This window comes from Alligator mississippiensis, chromosome 13 (assembly GCF_030867095.1).
Source record: "Alligator mississippiensis isolate rAllMis1 chromosome 13, rAllMis1, whole genome shotgun sequence".
In the NCBI taxonomy this organism is placed as follows: domain Eukaryota; kingdom Metazoa; phylum Chordata; order Crocodylia; family Alligatoridae; genus Alligator; species Alligator mississippiensis.
Window position 1 is genome coordinate 56,561,211 of NC_081836.1, and position 26,681 is coordinate 56,587,891.

The 26,681-nt window shown below is 46.1% G+C and overlaps 1 protein-coding gene across 3 annotated transcripts in view; it reads left to right on the top strand.

Annotated features, from left to right (window-relative positions):
* LMF1 (lipase maturation factor 1) overlaps positions 1-26,681 on the top strand; it is a 288,641-nt gene that overhangs the window by 177,282 nt on the left and 84,678 nt on the right. For 2 of the 3 annotated variants that reach the window (XM_059716871.1, XM_059716872.1), the window contains one exon: positions 24,620-24,787. The exons of the other annotated variant lie outside the window; for it this stretch is intronic. In XM_059716871.1, the coding sequence (XP_059572854.1) occupies positions 24,620-24,787 (168 nt within the window). The remainder of the gene's footprint in view (positions 1-24,619; positions 24,788-26,681) is intronic. 3 annotated transcript variants of the gene reach the window in all.

Here is a 26,681-nt window from a genome sequence, read left to right on the forward strand (position 1 = left end):
CACCGTTCCCTGCAGCACCTAGTAGTAGGAATAGGGGTAGCAAAGGATGTGGTAGAGTACGCTGCCCTTGGTGACCTCTGAAGAGCGACTTGGAGAGCCCAGGGCTAATACTTATAGGTATATAGGTGTCCATTGTAGCTGTATTGGTCTAAAGGAAAAGGCAATCAGGACTCATAGTAGAGATGATATCTTTTATTAGACCAACAAGATTTTTGCAAAAAAAAACCCTCTTTAATTGCAAGTATAAGTATTATATAAGTATATAGAGCATTTTTTAGACTCAGGGCACCCTTCCTTCAAGTCAAGGCATCCCCTTGGAAAATGCTGGCTCTTAGCTTTAACTCATTTCTTGACTATGGAAAAATAACAGAGCAATTCTTCTTTTGCAGAGAACTTAGAAAGACCCCGACAGGTCACAGTGTTTGTGATGCTCCAGATTCCTATTTGAATCTCTTGGGGGAATCGTGTCGGTGTGTGCACGCCTACCAGTGCTAATCTTGAGTGGCACATTGTGGCCTCCTGGAAAGGTGCTGGGACGCCCTGGTTAAGAATCACTGATATCGAGCATCCTAAGTCAAGACAAGAGAGTCCCTGCTTTGGAGAGTTGTAGTTGATGACTCCTCTATTTTCCTTCCAAAAGCACAGCGAAGCGAAGCCGCTGAACCAAGAAGGCTGCGGTCCTGCAAGGTTACTTAGCCACGTGCGTAGCTTTGTGCAATTAGATGGGCTGATCACAGGTGTAACGTTAGGAAAAGGTCAATAACGTGGCTCGATCGCTGCCGAGACGCCAACTGCCCCGCTTCACATCATGCGAGTGTCACCGAGTTTGAATGAGCGGTTTGTTTTCTGTCCCGGGCACCAACTTGAAAATGTACCCACATTTGGCAACTCATCGCTAGCTGCTGCATGTGTTTGTTTTTCTGAGTACGGGTTGGGGGAAAGCCCCCGGGGGTGGGTAGTAGCTGGAATGCACTGATATTTGAATCAGGACCAGCATCCACTGGAGCGTTTGACCCCCATATTGGTAATTTTCTTTTAATTAGCTCATTGACTGGAACCGTGTTTAATCTCTGACTCGACGGTTTCTGCAAATATTTTCTCTTTGCGCTGATGCGTACTTTTAATACGCTTGGCTCTTGCTCTTGGGTGGGCAAAGACCTTGCTTTTCAAACATCAGATGTAAGGAATAAAGTCTCTAATGTGTTTTATGTGGCAAGCTGAAGATGTAATTTAATAACAGCAAATAGTTGGGGGGTTTACTTTGGGTCAGCCTGTTCGGGTGCAGAAATGCAAAAGAATTCAATGGAAATTCCAAAATATCCCTGCACGGCATATTGGCTTTTATGGCCCAAAAAAACCGATGGGCTTGTCGCAGTGCAGAACTGAGCGGCACAACTGTGTTTCATCTGAATGCGCTATTGATGGGGGAGATTCAGTCTCAAAAACCTTTCCTTTTTACGCCATGAAGTTGTTGGGTCAAGAACATTTTCTCTTGCTACCTACAGGCCAGGTGAGGTTTTCAAAGGCCTCCTCAGAAGGAGAACCCCCCCCCCCCCCCCCCAAAATCCCATTTACTTATAGTGATAGCGCCATTGCCTTCTCAGCACCCTGTGGCACACATGCTCTACTTGCCATTGCCACGGGGGGCATACATAGGGGACAAGAAATGGGTTGGTCTTTCAAAATGACAAGAAAAAGCTATTCACAGCTGTTTTCTATGGGAGTCTTTTGCTGTTTGCAGTCAGCTTGGAGAGTGAACAGTGCACCTTGGAAATTCAAAATGGAAGAAAAAGGGTTGCCTTTTTTTAATTGTTTTTTTTTTGGCTAAACTCTTTTTTTTTTTTTTAATTATATTTTTTATCCATTGTCTCCCACGGGATAAGTAGTAATTAGACCCGAGTAGGAAAAGCAAGGGCATGGAGTCTGTGGTCTATCTAGTCTTTAGCCCTGGCATCTCCTTGTGTTGCCTGCCAGTTCAGGGGTGTCACAGTAGGAGGGTGTACGTACTAAAACCAAGCATACCTGAGCCCAGAGGCAGACAAATGGCCGGCTTTAACAGTGCATTAAGTTCCCCCCTTCCCCGAGGTTATTTTGTCCAGTTGTTTCCCTAAAGGCTTCTTCCCATGCCAGGAATTAAAGGTCTGATCCAAAACATGCCGAAGGCAGTGAAATCATGCCCATTGACTCCAATGGGTTTTAGACCAGGTCTTGAATGCTTGTGCAATTTCCATTGTTCAAGTCTTTGTTTGTCAGGGAGCTAGAAGATTGAATCATAGAAAATTTGGGTTGGAAGGGACCTCAGGAGGTCGCATCTAGTCCAGCGCCCTGCTCCAAGCAGGACCAGCCCCAACTGCATCGTCCCAGGCAAGATGAAGAACCAGCGTCTGAAACGAGCCATCTCCCCACCACCACCCCCTTGCTTAAGTGTTTCTGGGCCAAATCCTGTTTGCATCCCCTTGAATCCAGAGTGTTCCCAGTGAAGCTGGTAGATTCGCTTGGGATTAGCACCACTGTAAATAGAGAATATCATCCTCGTATGTCAGCTAAATTACAACAATGCGTGTGTCGAATGTCAGCACTTTTTGCCATTCAAGATTTTCGTCTTCAATATTAAAGGATAGCTTCTTATTATTCAAGAATTGATAGCATTGCCTTTCAAAAGGGGAGATTATAAGGGGCAAGTAGCGTGATTTCTAGGGGGAAAGGCTTGAAGATGCCTTAACTTGAGAAGCAAAGTGGCCTGGTGAACTGATGAGTCTGGAAACCCGGGTTCTGTTCTGGGTAATAGCATTGACCTTGGGCATCTTGCTTCACCTTTCCTTGCCTTTCTTCCCTCCTTCTTTAACTTACCGTCTAAGTAGACCAGACCCCTGAGGTTTGGTCTGTTTCTTGCTGCATGTCTGTAGCACAACCGGCTCTTTTCAGTACTACTGTAGTACTCAGTCTATACTCACAGCTCAGTCATGGTCAAGAGGAAGGCAGAGAAAGTGCTTCAGGGACACCCTCAAGGATGCCCTCAAGGCCAACTTCAAGGACGCCCTCACGGCCAACTTGAAGAAATGCACCATCAACATGAACTTATGGGAGACTATTGCCAGGACCATGGGCGACCAGTGGCACTTCCAGTTTCGCAGCTGGCTTTTCCCAGGGGTGCACGTGCACCTGTGTGCACCCCTTACGCGTCCCCGATGTCCGGGACCACCCCAAATGGAGGGAGAGCCTGCTGCAAGGGTCCCACTACTTTGAAACCTTATGACAACAACAGGAGATGGAAAACGGGAGCAACAGAAGCAACATGTCATGGACTGAATCAAGAATCCAGAGCCACTGGAGTGGAGACACGTGCCCGAGCTGCAGCAGAGTCTGTTGATCCCGTATCGGCCTCGTCAACCATCTTCGGACCCACCAATAAGACAGTCATGAAAGACAATCATCCTCGTCTGCGAGGGATTACCGAAGAAGAGTCCTCGTAATAAATAACAGCTTCTACAGTAAAGGGAACGTACAGGAAGGACAAAGGAAGTATTTTGAAGCAATGCAAAAATCTAGAACTCTTCTTCCAAAATGATACCTTGTATTAGACCAACTGAGAAATTGCAACAAAAAAAAATCTTGTTCTTCAAGATTTCGGGCTCAGGGAAAGTTCAAGACGGTAAAAAGTTGAAGCAGGCTTCTTTGGAAAAAATAAAGCAGGGCAGGTGGATGCCGGCTTCTTTTTTGGCAACGGAAAATGTTCATTCCCCTGCCTAGATTTTTCTGAAAGCTGCACAAACTATGGGAAAGCTGGTTTGATGCTGCATAACCCTTGTCAAAAGCGATAGCACCTCCAACCATTGCTTGTATTTGCAGAGTAGGGACCAGCAGCTTTTAGACGAGTGAAAGCTGTGCAGTACAAATCTGACGCTAGATATTGGGGTGGCATTGACTGAAAATTGTTCCTTTGCTCTCTAAATGTCTTACGGACAGTCCTGTTAGCCTATTTTTGCCCTTGATTTAAGTACAGCTGGAAAGGCAGCTTAGACCATATTTAATAACTAGTCCTTCAACACAGGGAGGTGTAGAAAGTAATTTGTCCCACTGCCAAGCACCAGAAAGAATGGGCATTTTGTTCTTTGCTTCACGGTGATTTTACCTGGGTGTATTATGGAAAGAGGGAGAGACTTGTGCTACTGTTATTCTGCACGCTGTGTTGATTTATTGAAATTGGACCCTGAAAATGTAACTTGCTAGGTACGTTATGACATGGAATTTCTAGGAGAAATATACAATTGGTCTGCTTATTATTTTTTCCCCCTCCATTCCTTTGGGCACGTTTCCAGCTCCTGCGTTAAGAAACAAGACTTCGTATTAGTCCCAAGTTTTAACATAATGCAGCCTTGCCCGACTCCTCGGGGCCTTTTATGAGACCGCGTCTGAGCTTACGTGCCCATTTCATCCATGCAGCTTTTCACGGCGTCCCGCTTTCTGATGTGCTTCGCTGATACAGGCAGGGCTGCTCGGCAGCGCTGGAAAGGAGGACCTTGATCACCTGCTGTGAAAATGCTCTGGTTTTCTTTCCTTTTTTTTTTTTGTTAGAAGAAAGTATTAAAAAAAAAAAAGTGCCAGGGAGTGACATGGGTATAGGTTGTACCCACGTTGGTCCAAGGATGTAGGCAGACAAGGTTCTTTGGGTAAATCCGACATCTTTTATTCGACTAACTAAAATAGTTGGAAAACTTATTTTTTGCAAGCTTTCAAAGAAGAAAGTTTGCAAAGAAGAATTTTTCCAACTCTTTTAGGAAGTGACATCACGCTTCCTGTCTGAGTTCTGTTTCTGTGATTGGAAACTGTTGCTTTAAATGCATTGCTCTTGCTGGCTTGGCCTCGATGTGTATCAGGGTAACTACTGCACTTGCCTATTTTTAAAATAGCACATTTTCCTAGCTGCTTCTATCATAGAAAATGAGGGGTGGGAGGTCACATCTTGTCCAGCCCCCTGCCCAAAAAGCAGGACCAGACCCAACTGCATCAGAAGCTCCCCGAATGCTCACAAACGTTCATTCAGTGAGACCCCCGCTCAACAAAAGTAATACATGTGCCTAGGGCTCTGCTAGGCAGAATGAACATTAGATTAAGAACGGGCTCAAGTGTTTGCCCGAATTGGGTCTAAGTCTCCCAACGCCTTTATGAAGTAGGTCAATATTGCACCTATTTTACAGGTAGAAACACTGAGGTTAGGTTATCCAGAGCAAGTCAGCAGAACCAAGGATTGGAGGTTGAATTTGAACCCGAGGTCTCTTCTCTCACCATGAGATGGTGAGCCAAATCCTGCCCAGTGAAATTCCCAGTCTGTAGGACCCTTACTGGCAGCAGTTGGGCCCTATCCCAGCATGCAGCAGGTGAGTAGCTGGTCCAGGTGCCCTGTGGTGGATGCTTATAGGAGTATCCAATTAATGGGAAAACGAGGATGCGTTTGCCAATCTTTTGCAGCGCTGCGAGAGTTGGAGTCACTTGGAGATGAGCTGAGCTGTTTTCTCGCATTCAGAAACCGCTTGTGCCTCCGTTTTAGCAGCTTGGTAAACTGGCCGGGCGGGAGGTGTTGCAGAAGGTCTTGCAGACAACTGCGAGATGCCCCAAAAAATTCATGATAAGTAAACTTGTGATATAAGGAGAGTTTTTTTTCTCTTAAACGTGAGAAACTTGCACGGCGGGGTTGTGGGGTGAGATGGGGTGTCTCTTCTTTTCATTTTGATGCTTTGGGCCACATTAAAGGATGCTTTTGTTATCAGCCTCCACAGTCAGGAAAGGAATTAGAAATCCACTGAATTGAGAGCAACGACATTAGGAATCATTGATTTATAACAAGAAATAAGGCGCATGTAAATGCAGTTGCAGCTAGAGGAGGAATTATATAGTTATATCCCTGTGTTGGATGGGATGTGAGAATGGGTTGTCTTTTCTTCTCGGGCTGCGATGTTGCTGAGAGTGTGACGGGCTGCACTCGGCGTAAGGATTATAGCGGGGTGTGCAATGTAGAGCGGGGATTTTCAGTCGCCAGCATTGAGTTATTTTCTTCCTTTTTGGTCGTTCCAGTGAGATGTTTGCTGAAAAAATATGTGGAGATGTGTACGAAATGGAGGAACGGACACAGGGTGGTTGATTATACACTTCCTTGTGGTAGCCAGATGTGAGCTGGCACTGGCAGCGCGTTGGAAGAAAATCGAACCCCTCGAATATCTCAGTATGGCCTAATAAAGTGTGTAGTGTATTAGTTATGGAAAACTTGATGCAGATGAGAAAGCCACAGGGAGGGAATTGTTTGGAGATTATAGCGGGGTATCCATTTCTCAAATGTACAAGAGTTGGTTCCCTCATAGCTAATCTGCTTAATTAATTCTTCCTTTTTTAGTGGACTAAGTAATTATCATTTTCACTGATCAGATGTTAGGCTTGAGATGTTGTTTACCCAGTAAATGTTGGCAGCATTTGTATTTTATCAACATCGTTATTTTTAAACGGAGAATTAAAGAGGGTGGGTGTTTTGAAACAGATGATTTTTTTTTTTGCCTTCCATGACATCGTTCAGTGTTTGCAGATGAAACATTTCCGACGGAAATAACCACCCATTTATTTCCTGAAAAACCTAGCTCCGACGCTGGGGTTTGAACAAGGAGAGGCACAAAACCGTCTTGGACTTCCATTCTCTGTCGCTTTTAACCAAATTCCCGTGAAGTCGATTTGATTGCACGGCATGGCTTGGGACAGCAAGATGAAAGCACCTTATAGGAGGATGCTTGCATTGAGAAAAATGAACTCAACCGACGTCTTAGTCATTCAGAAAAACAACGGCATGCATGTATGCAAATAGCAATAAAATGTATATGAGCCCGCTTGACGACCAGCCAACGATTCTGCACAGTTTGGCTCCCTGGAGAATTTGCACAATCCATTCGCTGTTCCTTTCATAAAGCGTGATCTATGGCGGCCTTCAGATTATTTTCAGTAGGGAAGGATCAAATCTTAGGTAATGATGTCCAGCTGGATGTACCAAATGCGATGGCTCATCAGTCCGCCTGATGGATTAATCTGGGGGTGATTAACCTCCTGGAAGCAACCCAGACGATCCAAAATGATACATAATTTTGCTCCAGGCCGTGGTTTTGTTTAATATTTTAGCCTCGTAAGTTCAACTCTCCATAGAGCGTGTGCTGGACATCATTATTCTGCCATTCGCTTTGAAGCGCGGTATCGGAAATGAGGTAGAAGGAGATGGGGAATGCAAGCACTACATGACAAAAGCATTGGGGGTAACATGTTACGAGTCATATGCAAGAAGAAAGAGCAGGTCTGTTATTTTAGGTCGTGTCCACTGAGCCACCAAGGACCTTTTTGGAAGGGAAAGATTAATTTGAAACGAGGACCCATCACCTCCGATTTCCGAAGACCTTTGCAGATCTGGCTTGGAAGAGGAACCGGGGAGGAGCTCAGGGGGGAGGAGGTGGTTTAGCCATGGGTCTGCTTTCCTATCACCAGTTTTCAGTTGACAAGCAGTTGGCAGGATGTCGGGGCTGGGCACCCTATACCGCATATAGGGGCTGAGCAGAAGCAAAGGGTCTCTGGGAAGACCCAATGGCGCATTCACACTCCTTGACCGGGAGAAAAGACTGGCCGTGCAACGTGGGATGAAGTAACGCTGCATTTTGCATCGACAACGGGAACTTAAATGTCTCTCCTCGGACCGTATCGCCTGGTTGGTCTGTTACATCGTTGGCGCGCTGAATTACGATACGCATCCCGTGTTGCAAGGGGCTGTTGCTTCATCGAGGTCTTTCCAGCTCCCTTCCCTGAAGGGGTTAAGGCCGGAGCGGGGATTTCTCAGTTGTTTTACATTAGGACAGGGCAGCCCTGGCTGCCTGCTGTACTCTGGGACTCGGGGGCCAAGTCCCCCGTGTTAAATCTGCGTAACCAATGCCGTACAACTGGCACCAGCCTCAACCACAAGTGGCCGTTAAAATAAACATCCCCGGGCTTAACTGACAGGCAGACTCAAGGAGAAACAGGCCTGCATGACGGGGAATATTAAATACTGTGCAAGAACCTAACTTCATAAGACAAACAATCCCAGCCCCTCCTCACTGTATCGCCCCGGCCCGTTGGCCTCAATGAGCGCACTGTTTGGGGTAGGCGTGTGCCTCTCTCGTGGGGCTAGGCTCTGGTGCCAGCGGTGGGGGGAAAATGTGAGCAATTCAGCCCTTCAACCCGCGCCGCGTAAACATGGGCACGAGCCATGCGCGCGGGGTCCACGGGGCAGTTTGACTACCGTGTCTCCAGCAGCCGAGGCGAGAGGAGCTGGCACAGGGTGCGTTCGCAGGGGAGGGGGAGGCTGCAATAAAGGCAAACCCTCGGAGGGGAGAAAGGGGCCTTGAAAAGCCGCCCGGCCAAGTTGCACGGATCCCAGCCCCGTGTTTTCCCTTATCTGGTTTTCGTTGCTCTTGCGGCGTATGTTTTTTATCCCCCCGTTGCAGCCAGGGCTGGCATCCCGCAGGCCGGCCGTCTCTGAGCTCATGCTTAGGGATGGGATTTGTCCTGAGGAGAGCAGGCAAAAGGCTTTATTAAAAACGAGGAAGCTTGGCACACGATCGCCTTCTCGTGTCTAATAGTGATCGGTAAGCCCTCCAGTGCAGGGCAAGGGCGAGGTCTTTTGGAGCAGGGAACAGATTGGTTATTTCTGATTTTAACCATGCTTTTTTTTTTCCCCTCCCCTCCAAAAAAAAGAAAAGCGTCCAAGCAAGCTACACGTGCAGTGCAGTGCGCTCAGCAAGGCAGCTAAGCCAATGCAGCGATCCTCGTTACCAGCATTAGGGCCAAATCTTTCCACTGAAGGAGTGTGCCTGGCTTATTTTTACGTCTCGCCCAACGTGTTATAGCGTCTGCATTCCCCTTTAGCAAGGCTCTCCAGCCCGTGCTTAATTTTAAGCGTGCATTTAAATCCCATTAACTTCACACGCTTAAAGCTCAAGCAGTGGGATCTGAGTCTTTTGCTTGTTTCAGGAGCGTATCCTTCCTTAGCAAAGCGAGGCCTTAGCTTCAAAAGGGTTGTTTTTTGTGCAACGGGTGTTGCTTGAACCCTGGGGAGGCGCAGAACAGGCTCGAGATTTTTGTAATGAGGGGCTGATACTACGGAGCTCCTGTTGAACCTTGCTCGGGGTCTTCAGGTCCTCGTGACCTCTGAGAAACAGGGGTTTTGTCTGTAAAATAAAGGTGGTTTTCTGCTCGTGAAGTCCTGTGTAGCAGATGCATGCAACGGTATGGGGTTTTACCCAGAAACATTCAAAACTTTACTCAGCTAAAATGACGGCTTGCTTTTTTGGGCGGGGGAGGGAGTTGGGTTGCACTCAAATGCAGTGAGTTTTCTTTGCAGAAAATAACAGTCTTTGCTGGACTGTGTTTATAACCGTTTTCTTCATTTAATTACAAACCTGATTTTCAACTGAAAACCAGTTGGAAATTGTTTGCCCAACCCAAATTGAGAAACCCCTGTTCTTCAAGCATCCGTTGTGCTACTAACAGGCTACCAAGGCCATTTCCCGACATTGGCTGAAAGATGAAATGTGTCTGTCGGGGCTGGCCTTTTCTCTCTGCAAATGGGGAGACCTTTGAAAGAACTCCATTACTTTTAAATTGTGATTGCCCAGCTACGAGAAGATGCTCTGTGAGCTTAGGTAGTTACAAAAAGCGCAGCTGACCGATCCTGGGAGGGAGAATTGAAGGCCTTAGAAGAGTTTGTGTAAGATGTCGAAGCTTAGTGAATTAATTTTATCCATCCTAAATTCAAATGCATGTGCGTAGGGCTCTGCTAGGCAGAAATGAACTGCAGGTTAAGCACGTGCTCAAATGTTTGCCCGAATTGGATCCAAGTCTCCCAATGCCTTTATAAGGTAGGTCAATATTGCTCCTATTTTACAGGTAGACACACTGAGGTTAGGTCTAGAGTCTTTGCTGCTAGGAAGCCATTTTAAACCACTGACCCAAAGAATGGCGGAAGTTAAGTTACCATTTTAGCTCCAAATTTGAACGGCGACTGGTTTTCTCTTGGTTTTTTTGCTAACAGAAAGAAGAATTTCAAACAGTTTTGCTCTTTTTCCAGGTTCTTATGCTTTGGCAATTTTGGGGGTTTTTTTAATGAGTGTTGATATGTGCTTATCTTAACTAGGATGTGATTTATGCCTGTTTAAAGGTCCTCATACGCTGCAAATGTTTACACGCAAATGTTGCACCACTTTCATTAACAATACAGTTAAAAAGTGGCATCAACCTCGAGAAGGGATGTAGTTATAGAAGAACCTGTACAAGTATAGCTTCTCTAGGGGAATGGGAATAAGCTGTCCTGCCTAAGGCATGCTTATGTCATGATTGTTACGTGCCAGGAATGGCATTGCTATAATAACGTTTGCAAATTGTTCCATCCCAAGTTTTGCCAGCGCAGAAGTTGCGTATAAAATAGACCTTTTGGAAAAGAGGCGCCGTGTTTTTGGTGCATTGTTCAGGCCTTGCTTATGGGAGCCAGGGGGAGCGAAGAACGTGTTGGTGATTGTCTTGCAACTGATGCAGCTGACCCATGGAAAGGGCCTGTTGAACCTCTTCTCTGTCGCCTTAAGGTCATGGAAATACTTTTTGAGTCTCGTCACATCCATCCATGCTCTTGTCTTGAATGGCAGTCGAAGCTAATGGCAGGGTGGTGGTGTATCATGTGGAGCTGGTGCACTTTATAATGAGTTTGAAACAGCTCTTCTCAACTCCAGTTTAGTTCAGCGAAGGTGGTGAGATCTTTACTTTTAAGGAAAAAGCAAGAAGATATTAACTCAGTTCAGAAAATGTTTTTTAACCCATTCAAGAAATCTGCTTTCATTTCCTGCACCCCACCCCATGCCCCAAGCCCTCGTCAGAAGATCATCATTCATTGCTAGCATCCTTCTTTCTTCCATTTTTTTTTTTTATTAAGAGATATACTCTATCATCTTTTATGGCTAACTTTCCTCTGAGCACTTAAACTTTGCTAAATAAGACTGAGTTTCAGCACATATGTAAGTGCTTAAATTGATGTGATCTGATACCTTTACTCCCATGAGTAGCCCAACACCTGCAGGTTACCGATTTCCACAGGTGTGCGGGGGTTACTCACTTGAGTAAAGATTTGCATGAAAAGGCATTTTGTTCCTTAGTAGAAAAATGTGGTGGTGCCAGCTTAGACTTGGACGTGGGCCAGAAGCCAACCCAAAACTTACATTTCTGAAAGTCTGATTGCCGGATCCAGGCCCTAAACCATTTGCTCTGTGGGGCAGAGACTGGGCCTTGATTTGCTCTGAGAGGCACTTGAGCCTATCTCTTTGGCATTGAAGGATACGTATTACCTGTACTTCCTGCTTGACCCCCTCATCCATGCTTTCTCAATGCTCAGATAGTATTTTCCTTCCCTGAACCCTTAAAGATGGAGTAGAAAGTAAGAACTGACCCAACTGGGCTTATTGCTTTGGCCATTAGAGAATCAGGCCAGGCCAAAGGAGCAGATTAGCTACCGCGTAACATCCACGGGAAACCCCACCCCGTGTGACCTACCCAAAGTCTCGCAAAACGTGTGTGGGGCAGAACTGCTGGACCGAACCGGTTTCTCCGATCCCCGTCCGAGGCCTGAACTAACAGCCTGTCCATCGAGTGCCCCATAAGAAGGGTGAAGAATTATTTCAGTTTCCACTAGGATTTAAAAGAGTCTGTTTTAAGTTACAATTAATGGTTTTAGAGCAACGCAGAGCAGTCCTTCCATGCAAGCCTCCAGGATGACTGGAGCTGACGCTCCTCGACTCAGTCACCCTTTCCAACTTTGTAAAAACATCTAATCAGTGTGGTTGCCAGTCCCTGTACACATGGTCTGGATTTCGAACGAGGGTCCCCAAGGTGGAATAAAGTCTGCTTTTTATCCAAAACCCTTTGGGAGTTTGTGTTTTTAATATAAAAATTACGTTTTGCTGTGGTTGTTTTTTTTTCCTTCCTCGCTCTGCTCCAAGATCTTTCCCTTTGGGTGATGCCCAGACCCCTCACAGAAGTAAGCAGCACCAAAATGCTTTCTACATGATACCAGCGTCTTCGTTCCCTCTTCAGAAATACGATGTATTGAGCCAATGGCTCAACCTGGACGTTTGTTTAAATAGCCTCGTTTGATGCCAACGCCGTTCAGTCTCAACGTATCTTTCCCTTAATTGGAAAGTTAAACACAACAGCCCCTACCTTTAAGGTTCCCTCTCTCTTCCCCTTTAGTTTGATTTGGCTTAAAGCTAAGTGGTGTTCCAGTTTGGAGAATTCAGATGTTCGACAAGGTAGCAAGTTCCTAATGACACAATTTACCCTTTATGAACACGTTTTATGAAAGATCCCACTGTTCGTCTTGAGTTTTCACTCTCCTGCGTGCTTAAAAAAAACCCGTCCAGGCCTCAAAATGGTCTAATCTAAACACAGGCACGAGCCATAAGCTTTCCTTAGATAAACTGCCCTCTGATTTCACTGTTGTGTTCCTTGGCCAGGCGCTCGGTGTCGTATTTATGATCACGCAAGACTTGGAAAAAATGCCCAAAGGAGATATGGTTCTAGTTTTAACACAGGGCTTTTAAAAAGAAAGGAGGGATATATATATGTGTGTGTGTGTGTGTGTGTGTGTGTGTGTGTGTGTGTGTGTGTGTGTGTATATATATAAAAATAGGGTGAAGTAATGTGGGCCCTCTTTGGGAGGAGGCTCTCTCTCTCTCTCTCTCTCTCTCTATATATATATAATGTAATAATGTGGGCCCTCTTTGGGAGGAGGCAGTCGCAGTAAATTTTTAGCATGGTGAACGGGAGATGAAACGCCAGATGCCATTACCGTTAATTGGCTAGGCTGGCAGTTAGAATTAACTTCTACCGCTCCACCCCGAAAATGGTTGACTTCACTCTTTGAAACCATACCCTGGTGCGGGGACGGAGAAAGTCTAGTCTCAGACTCCGAAACCAACGTTGCCATAGTCTGAAAACCGAGTCTTGAGATTTGATTTTTTTTTTTTTTTGATTAAACAAAAAATCAAATCAAATCTCAGCCTCGGTTTTCAAACTGTTTCAGCTGGGCTTGAGAGTTGTTTGTTTTTAACAAAAATCTGGTGAGTTTTTGATTTCCGGCTTGTTGTGATTGGGAGGTCCCTGAATTGTGAAAAAGGGTTCAGCGCGTTTCCTTTGAAAATTGGATCCTTTTGAGAGGTCTCTGGTGAGGCCTCCGCAGTAGCTGGTCTCTGTTGAGAGTTTTGGCTGAGAGACTGAAGCTACAGCCTGAAGTCTGTGTCTGGGCACCTGCAAAAAAGAGCTTCATTTTTGCAAAGTTCTTGGAGAAGTGAGTGCTTCTAGGTGGAGAGGACCTTTCTATTCCCATTCCTATAGCATTTGAGTCATGTTGAAGGGATGCATTGAGAAATTCAAGTGTAGCACAGCAGAGTCCATCGGAGAGCTATCGATGGAGACCTCATTGAGCATCTCGTTGTCTCAACATGTAAAACAAGCCTTGGTCTCCATCCAAAACCAATCTGCACCCAGGCCCAAGTGCATTCAGATTTGTGTGCTACCACCAGATAACCACTTCATCCAGTACTAATGCCCATCTACAGACTCGCTCTGCCCATGTGGAATCTGTACGAGCGAGAGCCAAGTGACTTTATCGAGCAAGGCCCAGCTGGCAATGCCAACCATCTGCAAAGAGTTATTCCTTCTTCATCATTTTAAAGCATAATAAAATCCTCTGCAAATAAGCTGCAATCCGAGGGTGTTCTTCTGGGCTGTTTGGATCCCGCTTTCCTCTCTCCAGCACATCTTGATGTGCATCTTGTAAAACCGTTTATGGCATAACATTACACAAACGCGGTACCGTGCCTGGCTGGTTTGATTAGATCCTGCAGGACACATGGTCCAACATCCGCGTGAGAATCCCTCACTTTGTGGGTGGCTTTCAGAAGTAGCCCTGGATCCAGCAAGGTGCGGCTCTTGCTGAAGTCAACGGGAGTCAACTGAGCCTAACACCAATAGCATCAGGCCCTTCCACTTCCCCTCCAACCCCGTCTTCGTTGGGTCCTTTCTTATGGCAAGGAACTTTTACAGCCTTTCCACTACTTGGGGGGTGGGAGAGGAAGAAGAGAAGTGGAAACCTTATGATGAGGGTATAAAGGTTAAAAATAAATCAGGAACTCCATTTTAACAAACTGAGAACATAGCCAGGCAGACAGCTGCCAAGTTTCCCTGCGTGAGTGCTGTGCCCCTCCCAGGGGTTTAGGTTGTAGCCGTGTTGGTCTAAGGACATAGGCAGACAAGGTTCCTTGGGTGAATTTGATCTCTTTTATTAGACCAACCCAAATGGTTGGAGAATAGTTATTAAGCAGGCTTTCGGGTTCAAAAACCCTTCGTCAGGCTAAGGATGCTGCAGCAGTTGGTGTGTGCTCTTCCTGGATGAAGAATAGGTTTCTTAGCACTGTATCACCTTTTACAACACTTATTTTGATCTGATTAGGCCACTGACATATCAGAGTTGTACACCGAGACCTACAAGATGGTTTATCTTTAAATCATCTACTTGGGAGCAGGCTACGCTCTTGGGTTATGCATTTTCTGCTAACTCGATGCAAGGTCCCTTTGTTATTCCTTCACCTGTGGCAAATGTTTTATCCACCGTCTTCCTCCCCCGTCCATCTCATACTTGGTTGGTTTGAGCTTTGGCTGTTTGCAAGTCTGTTAACTTTTCTTTCTTTTGGATCATGTATTTAAATTGATGTTTAAATGTCGCCTTTAATTTCTGCAAGTCCTTGTAGATAAGCAACTCTCTCCACTGGGAACCAAATGTTGTTGCAAGGGGCTGCTTTTCTGCTCAGGGAAAGCAGAGGGCTTTTTCAGTGCAGGAAGCCACGATCCAGGAACAACATTTGGGTCCAGCATCTTTGTCTCTTTTAGGTCAAAAGACCATTGTAAGCATCTCCCATCAATGCTGTCTTGGGCACTAAATTGCCGCCATGTCCAAGGCGTCCTCGCATGCAGATGCCGAGTACTGCAGCCAGTCGAAGAACCCTATAAAAAGTGGTTGGTGGTTTTAAGAATGAAACCAGGTCCTGACTGGGTTTTTTTTATATATATTTTATTTTTTTAAATGATCAAGTGCGTAGTGCAGGAGAATGGATCTGAGAGCAAGTCAGCACCGTCTGCTTCAGGCACTTTGCTGAACCGCTGGAGTTATTGAGTAAATCACACTTTCCCCTTCCAAGTGGTTTACATTTATCGATGCTCACGTTGCCTATAGGAGGCGGGTCCTGTATTATCGATTTGAGCTGGGCGAGAGCTTTCCACTGAAATGCGCTTCATCGGATAGGTGAGTTCCTGGAGACTTACGGCAAAAGTTACGCAGAAACTTCTGTTGGGAAGGTTTCTCCAGCCCAAAATAGAATTGAATGAGGAACCGGTCCAGTCATCCAGTGGTAGATGGATGCTCCTTTGTGGGTAATAAAGGTTGAAGCCTCTGCTCATAGATGTGAACCAGCCATACCTTCTTTCCAAGGGAGGGCTCCAAGGATTGGTCGCCATTTGGTACTACACCAAGCAATCCCAAAACTTCATACTACACCAAGCAATCCCAAAACCTGAGAATTGCCCATCGACGTTGTTTTTTGGCCAGGCGTGACGTCAAACTCTTGTATAGCCAGAGAGAGGGGTGAAGACTCTCACAATGAAGGCAGACAAAGGGAGTATGTAAGATGTACATGGGCCGTAGAGTCTACTGTAAGACCCTTCACATTGCAAAGATTAGGTGCGATACCAAGTTCTTGACACCGGTGCCCTGAAGTCTTGTCTCCCGTCTACTTCTGTTGACTTCTGAGACGTGCTTAAGGGTATGGTTTATATGAAAGACACTGGAATAAAATAGCTGTTTTATATCAGCTAGATAAGGGGGTGCCCGCTGGGCACTGTAATATCCGTCAGCTTGTTCTTGTACCAAACCGATGCCCTGTCTTGTAGGAGAAATGAATAAGCGGGCCCAAGCATAACACGTATATAAAAAGAAAATGTAAAATATCTGAGGCCACATGAACTAAGCAGAGGTATTTTCTAGCTGTCTAGTCTAACGTTTGGTATCATTTTTCTCTAGGATTACAGGGGCTTTCACCTCATAAATTTGTGCCTGTTTTAGGTCGTTAATCTTTCTTTACATGTCGCCCTGCAATTTAGAGCTTTGCCACCATCTGGGATCACATTTTAAATGGAGTTTCCACTCAGTACGTTCCTTTTCATGAAATTATTTATACATCTAGAAATATATAATAAATATAGCAGGGCTGGATGGTTTTAAACATTTTCAGTGCTTTCGCGAGGGCTTACTCTGTGTGGAAAAGCTTGTCTTCTCTAATAGAGAGTCATAAAGGTGACCAATAAAAGGATCACTTTTGCAATATGCTCTTAAATGGCAATTTAAAATATTGGCGGATAATTCTGCCTCGTCTTTTGTTCGGGGATTTGAGCGTCGTTGCTGAGACATTGCAGTCCACGTAGCTGCATTATTGTTGCTGAATCGGGGGGAAATGGGGCAAGCTGGGTAACAAATCCCAGTGTAAGAGATGTGCCAGGGAAGCACCAACGCGTATCAGCTCGATGCTGGGAATAAATGATGGATCTTGGCTGGAGGCACAGGGCAGGAGGTCTGGATGTGAGGCTTGGGTTCAAGATGTTCAGTGCTGGGGCTTACCAGTTGGGGAGGTGAACCCACCAGGGGAAGGGGGTGAGGGCTCTTGCTAAAACCATGAATCCCATGGTCAGAGAGGTGGCGTTCTGGATGAGTTAGCACCTCCTTGGAAGACAAGGCTCTTTGGGTAAATCCAATGTCTTTTATTGGTCTAATAAAAGATATTGGATTTACCCAAAGAACCTCATCTGCCTATGTCCTTAGACCAACATGGCTACAACCTACACCTTCGGAAAGCGTTCATTCCCATTGGGAATCTGCAAAGATGTCCCTAGAGCCACGGTAGGCCAATGCTTTGGAGCCTGGATGCTCTGAGCTCTGCACCCCTGCGTTTTGATCTTGGCTGTGGCAGCTTGTTGAAGGGCTTTTGGATGGAATTGGCTGACAGACTTGGAGATAAATGGAGTCCAGCCAAAAGAACCTGCAAAGTGCTGAACATCCTAAATGGCTTTGGTAGATCACATCCTAAATGTCAACCCACGGTCTAGGGAGTGCCTCTAGCCTTCGTTGGGATGGAGGTAGGTCCACGCTGTGATGTACAATCATGTACGTCTTGCATATAAGAAGCTTGATTCATGCTCCCTTTCTTGCTTGCAGAAAGAGCTATCTATGGTTGCCGGCTCCGATCCCAGTTTCCTGGGCAGTTGATGGTAGGCTTGTCCTCCCACCCACCCACTGGCATAACAGCAATCAGAGCCTGATCCACGCTTTCCGAACCAAATTAGACATTTGGCTGACATCATTAATGGGCATTTTCCCTGCAAACGGCTAACAACGAGACCGCGCAAGGGTCCCGGGGTCCTTGACCCGTTTGAGTGGAGAGGGCTGTTGCAAGCTCTGCTAATTGGTTTAACGGGGGTTCTGCACAAATAAATATCCCAAATAGCTCAGCAGTTCCCAGTGTAATTTTAGCTCCTCCAAGAATGTGCAGAATAAATAGGTAAATCTGTAATATGTCTACAATTAACTCTATGTACAGCAGGCCCCGCCGGGGCATGCCATGTGGGAGCAGTGTCAATAAACAGGTATGCCCTGGACCATGGAAATGTGGTCTTTATTACTTGGGCAGGAGGCTTTTGACCATGAGCTCGGGCGCAGCCTGGAAAAGCAAACAGGTCAGTTATAGATCGCTTCTTTTTTCCCCTGCCCAATACGCTGGAAACCGAGATCTGTCATTTAATGGTGTCCCAGGTAAAATAGAGACCTAAAGGCAACCTGTGGTGCCAACCAGGGCTGACTCCTTAACAGCAGAGCCCGGCTTGCGATGCGAATGTCTCATCCGCGGTGGGAGGCTTTCACCTCCGCGAGCGCTTTGCAAGTGCTGCGCTGTGAACTTGTAGGAGCCTCCCCGAGGAGATGTTATAACACAGAGGCAGAAAATTGCACAGCTGAATTTGCTCCCAGGACCCTTTCCCCTCCCGCGTCTGCAGCCACATGTGCAGGCATCGCTGCGCGAGAAACCCAATGCCCAGATGCAAATCGTTGCTCCGATTTTTCACGCTCTTAACTGTTCGCTGCTGAGGCTTCGCCCGGGGAAGGAGGGAGGGACCTGCCTCCGCTTTGAAAAGCCCTGTATGCTGGGAAGGTTGGGAAAGGGGTTAAAAATGAACCAGCAGATTATATATAAAAGTAAAAATATATGCTGTACATCTGAAGTTTATTTAGGTCCTTGGGGAGAGTGGCGCGGCACTAAGTCTCTAGTAAATTGCCAACATTTTATGGTCGTGCTGGCACGCAGTCAAATACACATCTCCTTGGCTTATGTTGCTGTCTTAAAGCAGGCAGATTCCAATATGTTTTTCTGTGAGCTGAATATTACTATTGAGTGGGCGAGGGAAGCCCTGCCCAGCAAGAACTTGTAGGTAACTTTCTTTCTTTAATAGATCTACTGGGACTTAATTATTTTGATGTTGCATTACCGGAGAACCACCTCCGGTACCCCCGGTGACCCACCTGGACATTAGCGCTCCGGCGGGGGCATTTTTTGAGACAGATGAAACTTTTTTAATTTTGTTTTTATTGGATTTATGTTAATAATTGGATATTTTCAAAGGGCTATATATTCATCTAGACATAACTATATATTAGCGTGTCCATCTGGGCGTATACGTTTTGAACGCGCATGCGGCGTATATATGCGGCAATGCTTTATAGATGGGGTTTTCAAAAGTGCCTAAGGCCGTTGAGCTGTTTGATTCACGCTGCATTTTCTTTGCCCTTTGTATAAAAGCACTTTGCAGTGCCTCGGTTACAGTTGCTGCACGTGCGGTGTATATAGTATATCCTTACCCAGCACTAAGTCCCATGAGCAAAGAAGTGAAAAGTTCAGCTACCTAAAGGCACGTGACCTCTATTGCTCTAGCATCTGACATTGTAGGCTCTCACCTACAAAAATGTATGGCTCTTTATAACCAATTAGTCTAACGGTGCCACCTTGCCCTACCATTAAAGGATCTGTATTTCAGCATTAATGCACCCGCTGTGCATCACCGTACCCTTGACTATGCCCCACTAGCTTTCCAGTGCTTTTCCCCTGAAATCCTTACCCTCGTCTCTATATAGAAACCAGACTTTCCTCACCCTTTGACTCTCCTGGACTTTCCTGGCAAACCACATCTATTCCCGTTTGGCGATCAGAGCCCTGAGCTGCCGTTGCATTGAGCATGCTGAAACTGGACGGGACGATGGGAGAGGTCACCTCTTGGACCGCTGCATCCAGCTCGGCGGCGACATCGGATATAAGGATCAAATGCAGACTCTGCCAAAGCAAAGTTCAGGGAAGTTTGAATCCTGGCTCTCAGGTTTATTCCTGTGTAGGGTGCTCCAGGGTCTCGGTAGGTTTGTCACTTTATGCGGAGGGTGCCCTGGAAACGAGGACCAGAAAAGTAACTTGGGGTCCGTTTTTGAAGAAAATTGGCTCTAACAAATGTTGTTTCCCTGCTGCAGTTGTGAGTATGGAAGGACCGAGACTGTAGCACCGAGGGGCTGATCCACAGCCCATTAAACCCGTTAAAAGGAAGTTGTTTCCAAGATCAGGAGTTACTGAGGCTTTTCGGAGTCTGAGTCTCACCGGGATCTAAGTCATTTATTAGACGGGGACTTAGGCTGCTTGCAGCCTTTCCCTTGGTTTCTCCCCTTTTGCAGTTTGACACGTTATTAACTTTAAAACCAGAACAAAGTCATTTCAGTGCCAGCCTCGCTATTCTTTTCAGTGCTGATCCTCATAGCCGAAGCGCAGTGACCAGCATGGATGGCCCTGGGACGTGGCAGCAACGCGATCCTTGGGAAGGATGCTCTTTAGTCCCCCAAAAAGTGAAGAGCCAGATTCTTTTTGGTATTAGTCACTGCCATAAAACAGGAGGGGATAATAGTGGGTTTTCTCTTTTCTTGGTCAATTTATAACAGGCTAGTACATATTTCTGAATGACCCTGGGTGGGTTTTGTAAGAACATCTTCTGTAAAAATATTTAAGGTGTCCACCCAAGTAGGCAACACAGTGATAAAGAGCCCTGCAGAAAGGCTGCAGAGGTATTTGGGGCAAGGGGGTGGAAATCGTCTGCTGAATTTGAATAAAATCCCCTTGCTGTGTCTCTGGTCTCCACCTCATTACTTATCTTTGAGGCCATCCGCTTCCCTGTGCTCTTTGACTTTGCACATAAATGCACCACAGCTGGTAACACAGGAGGCTCCGTCCTCATGGCGAAACAATAATATACATAGCCCCGTGCTTTTTTGCAATAAGGGGGACACAATGTGGGACTTGTTTTCATAGGCATAATACTGTAGTATATGCAGAAGAGCCTGGAGATCTCCCTGGCCTGAGAAAGGGGTATCTAACAGTGGGATTAAATACTTGATCAGAGTTCAGGGACAGGAGGTGGGGAGGGAGGTCCATTTACAGTCCCAGAGAAGAGCATTTACTCCGGCGTATAATAGCCTTCTGTTGGGTTTTAGTGGCGTATAGTTTAGTAAATTAGAAGTTTTCAGGTACTTAGCACTGTAATAGTTCTCACTAAGAACATAATTAAACCATAGACTCCTTTGGGAGAAAAAACCCCCCAGTTAATTGTGCATATTTTTAGAATCTGTTACCAACCCTCATAAAAATCGGGTAGAGACAAGCCAGAGAGCATGCTGGCGCTGGGAGCGTAGGATTCGTGTATCGCAGCAAGCAACCCTGCCCGAGAATCGCACGTCACAAATCTGTCCCGTGAATTATGGAATTAATTTTCCCTGATCTTATTTCAAAACACGTTTGTAGCAGAGTGGGGTTTTTTTTGGTTTTTTTTCTTTCCTCCCTTGGCTGGTCGAGGCGTGAGGACTGCTGTAGGTTTATTATTGCACAACTGGGTTTTCACGGAGCGGTTGCTATTTCTGACCTAAAACGTTCTGCAAAACCAGCCAAAATGTGCGGCTGCTGCTAAGATGAAATGTCCGCAGGTCTCCCCTCCGTGTTGGTCGCTGCAGGTTTTCCTACACTCGGTTCATTCACTTGGGTCCCGGTTCATCCCTACTAGCCCTATCTTCCTGGGGCTCCTGATTTCTCTCCATGAAAAAACAAAAACATCTTGGATGTTGGGATGCCCCAGAGAGGAAGCCAAGCCCAAAGGTGCGATAACGCCCCCAAAATAAGCAGAGATGATAAGATGTTTTTCCTCCTCCCTCGGTTTTGACAGGGCTGCCTCTTTGCGATGTTTCCGTAAGCAAGGCTCATGCTGGGAAAGCGTTGGCCGGGCCTGGGTTGCACCTAAATGCCAACACATGCTCTACATGCCTTGCCCCGGCCTTGGCGATGCCACCAGGAGATCCACGATGGGAGTCATCTAGTGGCAATGGAGGGAGGGGGCAGGTGGGTCGTTGCCACCCCGAGCTCCAAGTTGGCAGCTGGGAGGTTGAGCATGCAAGAAAAACAGAGAGTATTTTCCAGCCTCGCAGGTGCCTGCGTGTCAGGGGTGCTGGGGGCAGATCGAACTCACTGCTGCTCTGGAGCTCCGCTCCGGTCTCAACACCCTTTGCTAAATAAACACTGGTTTCTCCCTGGGAAAGCTGCGTCGTGCTACACCCATGATCCTCGGCCATATGGAAAGCATTCGGCAGGAACACACACACACAATGCACTCCTCCTGCTTTGCCTTTTGTTTCTTGCCTCCCCTCCCAGAGTCTTTTAACCAATATCTTACATGCCCAAATCCCTTTTCTGTTGCTGACGGCATTTTTACTTTATTTACTTGAGATTTATGGTGGAGAGAGGTGGGTGCCGTGCTGGGGAGGAGAAGGCCATGCTAGGGAGAATGCCTCGTGCCTGAAACGGTCTCCCACCAGACACGCTGCCTTCCCTATTGCAAAAAAAAATGAGACATTTGCAAGGAGCAGTGTGTTCCTTAGCTGTATTTGCTCCTTTGGGTTGCAAATCTCTTGAAGCTGATTTATCTCACTTGCTGTACAGCATTGCATCTATTGGCTGGTAATAGGGAGGGAATAGCATGCTTTCTGGCACCTATCGACTGGTAATAAGGAGGGAATAGCATGCTTTCTGGCACCTATCGACTGGTAATAAGGAGGGAATAGCATGCTTTCCGGCGTGGATTATTGACCTCAAGCGTAGGAACTCCAGTTGTTAATAAACTCTTGAGGTCAATAATTAATAAGCTCTTGAGGTCATTACCAATGGCACGATTCTTACACCAGATCAAAAACAAGGGTTTCCTTTTTTTTTTGCCGTGTTTTTGTTCTGGTGTCAGAATCGTGCCATTGGTAATGAACTTGAGAGTCATGGGATAGGAAGGAACGTCAAGCAGCCTTTATGGGCTCGGGATAAAGAGCTCAAAATGCATCTCTTGGGTCTAGGAATCAGAACTTGTGGCAGAGATTGTATCTTTTATTAGACCAACTAGATATTTGCACAAAAAACAAATATTTATTTGCAAGCTCTCTTGAGTCTAGGCTGATGTCAAACACATAGACAAGTCTCTTTTTACCCTGTGACAAAGGGAAGGTGCAGATTTAGAAAGGGACTCCAGGTCCAAGTGCTTTTTCCTGCCTTTGTAATGGGGGAACTCAAGAGGCTCCAGGATATTCGGGTATTTCTCTGAACCTCTGTGGCCTGCATGTCGCAGGAGAAGAGGTGTCCTAGCACCTGAACATGTTGTGTCCCAGCATCTTCGCTTCCAGTCCTTGCTGTAAAGCAAAGCAGTGCAGAGGGGTTCATAATGTGTTTGGTAAAGAGGGGAAAGTTAAAAGAGCGCATAAAGCATGTTTAAACAGGTTTGGAGAGTGTGGGTGACGGTGCTGATTGCTGATGCTTTTAGCCACTTATTCATCCTTATATCTGCCGCCCTGGTTTCGGATGATCCCTCACAAACCCACATGACTCACTCTCCACGTTGCAACGACCCCGTTGAGCGTTGACCCAATGTGCAAAGAAAATAAAGCAGAGGGCAAAAACATTGCTGAGCACATTGGAGTCATGGTGGAAAACATGTCATGAGTCTCCCCGAAGTGCTGGGCTTGCTCGCGGAGAGTCAAACTTCCAGATGAACTCCAAACTGCTCCCGCATGGTGGGGAAAGGGCCCTCGCGGCACTTCAGACGGCCGGTCTGGCTGACCCAGGATGCAGGGAAGTCGTGGCCTCCCACCCCCTTGCTGCAGTGGACTTGGCACAGCGCCTTGACCTTTCGGTTGCTGCATCCTCTCCCAGTGTCAGAGGAAGGAAGGATGCGGTCTCTTGTCCTGAGGGGTTACAGCAGCCTCAAACCCGTATAAAGCAACAGCTTTATTAATTCCAGCTTTGCTAATAAGGAATTACAATAGTTGTGGGATTTGGCAGGGAGAGCGCACTCAATTGCCATCCATCGTACAATATTTTCCCTGTATTGTTTATATTTTTGATTTAGCTGCAAATAATTTAAAGATGTGTTGTGTCTCCTTCAATTAAAATTGGCATTTTCAGCCATTTTTCCTGTTGTGCTGTCAGGGCTTTTAAACAGTGCTAATGAATTTGAGCTTTTGCTAGACATGCTAAGGTGAATCGTTAACTGGTTGCTGTTTGCATAAATTGTGGCATTGCTTGGGGCTGCCACTGCTAATTTCTTCGTAGCAATTCTCATTGGGGTTGCAGCATTTGGGGCTTGATTGCCCTGGATAGAAGATCTGGAGCATCAATAAGGGAAAAGGCAGGTTGATATAAGACTGGCACTGTTGCAAATGCTAGCAGATGGGTACCCAAGGTTAACATCACATGCCTGGATGTTTTTCATCTTAAATGATGGGTTTGTATAGATTATTTGTTTAAATTTTAAACACACTGAGATGTGGACTGCCGTGTTGAAGCCTGAGATCTGGGTTCGCTTCTTGGCTCCGTGACTGTGGGAAATCATTTCCTCTCTCCTTGCCTCAGTTTCTCTCTCTGTGCCGCTGTTTTTATGATGCTTGGATAACATGCCTCAATATTTATCAATGAAAAGGTTGTAAGTGTGAAGTGTTAAAGCAGAGGAATGATGCCTAAATAATTAGTGTGGGTAAAAAAAAAAATTGCTAATTATTTTTGGTGGGAAGAATTGGGATTTAAATTTAAAAATTCTCCTGAAAGTTGTTCATTTCCTGATGGAAACAAAAGAAAACTAGAAAAAGTTTCAGATTTTTTTCGGGGGGGGTGTTTGAAATAATGGAAAGTTTTTGAATGACAACTTTGCAGACAGCATGTCAGGTATTTTGGGGGGAAATGAGTGAAAATGGGCATTTTTCAGGTGCAGCTTTCTATCAACATTGTCCAACTGGCTCCAGAAATCATCTGAGTGATGCTCTATGCAGCGGGGAGGCCATGCCAAATGATGCATCTTTTTTGGACTCTTTCAGACCCAACCTGTGCCCAACCCGGTTGCCTATTTCATGCACTGGTCGCCGTGGTGGTTTCACCAGTTTGAGACCTTATGCAATCATTTGGTGGAGCTGATCGCGCCCTTCTTGATCTTCATGGGACGTCGCATGTGCATCCTCAACGGCATCTTGCAGATTCTTTTCCAGGTAAAACCTTCCCAGGTTTGCTTTGATAATGCTCCTGTTTTAGCCAAGCAGTTGTTCCCGAGGCCTTCCCTTTTGATGCGTGTTGTAACACGAGTGTGCGAACCCTGGGGATGCGCAGTAATGCAGATTGCAGAAGAACGGGATGGTTTCGGTTAGATCGCTGGTTTGAATCCCGCCCGGGTTGGTGACAGTCCAGAATTATGCACTGACCGTTCTTTGGTGATGTCTTTACGAAGAGACATTTGTCATAGCATTTCCCAGAGACTTGTCTACATCGGGTTTGTGTAATTAGTGACCTTACAGGACAAGCTGTCAATTAACGTCAGGCTTAAACTAAAGGACTGCCTTTGTGAAAGTCATAGGACCCCAGCTCCAGCGAAAGGAAACGATAAAACTGAGTGAGTTTTGCTCTCTGTCCAAACCAGATTTTATTCAGGAAAACTAACCCCCCACCAAGGTTGGATTTTCCCAAGAATGATTTAATGTTTATAATTCAGTTGTTAAGGAAAAATGCAGGCTGTTCATCATCACTTGAAATGCTTTCGTTTCACTTCTCAGCTGTGCCAGTTTTAATCGGCTTCGGTTTGTGGTGGTGCATTTTGTCTTTTGGGACTCGATCCCCCCCATCTTCAAAAATGAAAAATCTATCACCATGTCGAAAATTCAGAAAAGAGAAAATCAGAGAAGTAATGTTGCTAGCTTGTTTTGGAAGGTTACATTTTTTTTTAATTTACTTCCTTTTTTTTTAATTAAATTCCCACTTAAGTATCGGTTGAACATATTTTCGGCATCAGGAAACTCCTGTTTTGTAGCTGTTGCTGCTTTTGTCAATGCGTGTGATGCATAAAGCGGAGCACAGCGTAGAAATTCTCTTGGTAAGCCACAAAAATGTTGATCAAAATGAATAAAGATTATGTGACATAGAAGCAGGCAGATGATGAGCTTTAGGCTGGAATGTCCCCTTGCTCTTTCCCCCAGTCGTGGTTCATTTGTCTAGGCCCGTCGGCCCATTTGTTTCCTTTGTGCACCCTTTTGGTTCAAGTTTATCGTATGCCCGCAGCATGCCGGGGCTTCATGAAGTCTCGTCTTGGCCCTCCAAACTCTCGCAAATTGTCATCTACTAACAAAGTCCATGTCGGAGTAGAACAAGCTGGAAGCGGTCTTGTTGACTGCTTGATTGTCTCTTCATTGACTAATCCAGATCTACCAACTGGAGGAAAAAAAGGCCGATTCAATTTGGGGCTTGGGGCTCGATCTGCAAAGGGGACTTAGGCTGCATTCAGAATGCCTCGCTAGCTGCTGGCATTTGCAGCCCTCGGTTAGGAACCGTGTCTCCTTCTCTAATGCACAGGGACAGTGGGATGCTGAAGAATGAGATGCATGCAAGCCAACAGGCTGAGTGGAGATCCAGTGAAGCTAATATGTGGCTGAGAAGAGACATGGGTCTTAAGCTTTGCTGCTGTCTTGCAATTTGGACTGTAGGGAGGTATCTGCTTATAACCCTGAACCCTGACATGCATGTGCAAACTCCTTCTTACAGAGCAGCTGAAGGAGAAGATGGTGCCACCACCTCCTTTTCTCCTATAAACCAGTGACAAGGGTAGAAGCGTTACCAGCAGATGGAGGGCAGTGATTCTTCCACCTCTATTCAGCACAGGGGAGGCCACATCTGGAGGCCTGTGTCCAGCTGTGGACCCCCACTGCAGAAGGGATGTGGACAAGTTGGAGGGAGTCCAGCGAAGGGCAACAAAAATGGTTTGGGGGCCGGGGGATATGACTGGTGAGGAGAGGCTGAGGGAACTGGGCTGATTGAATCTGCAGAAGAGAAGACCGAGGGGGATTGAATAGCAGCCTTCACCTCCCTGCAGGGGAGCTGCAAAGAGGATGGAGCTGG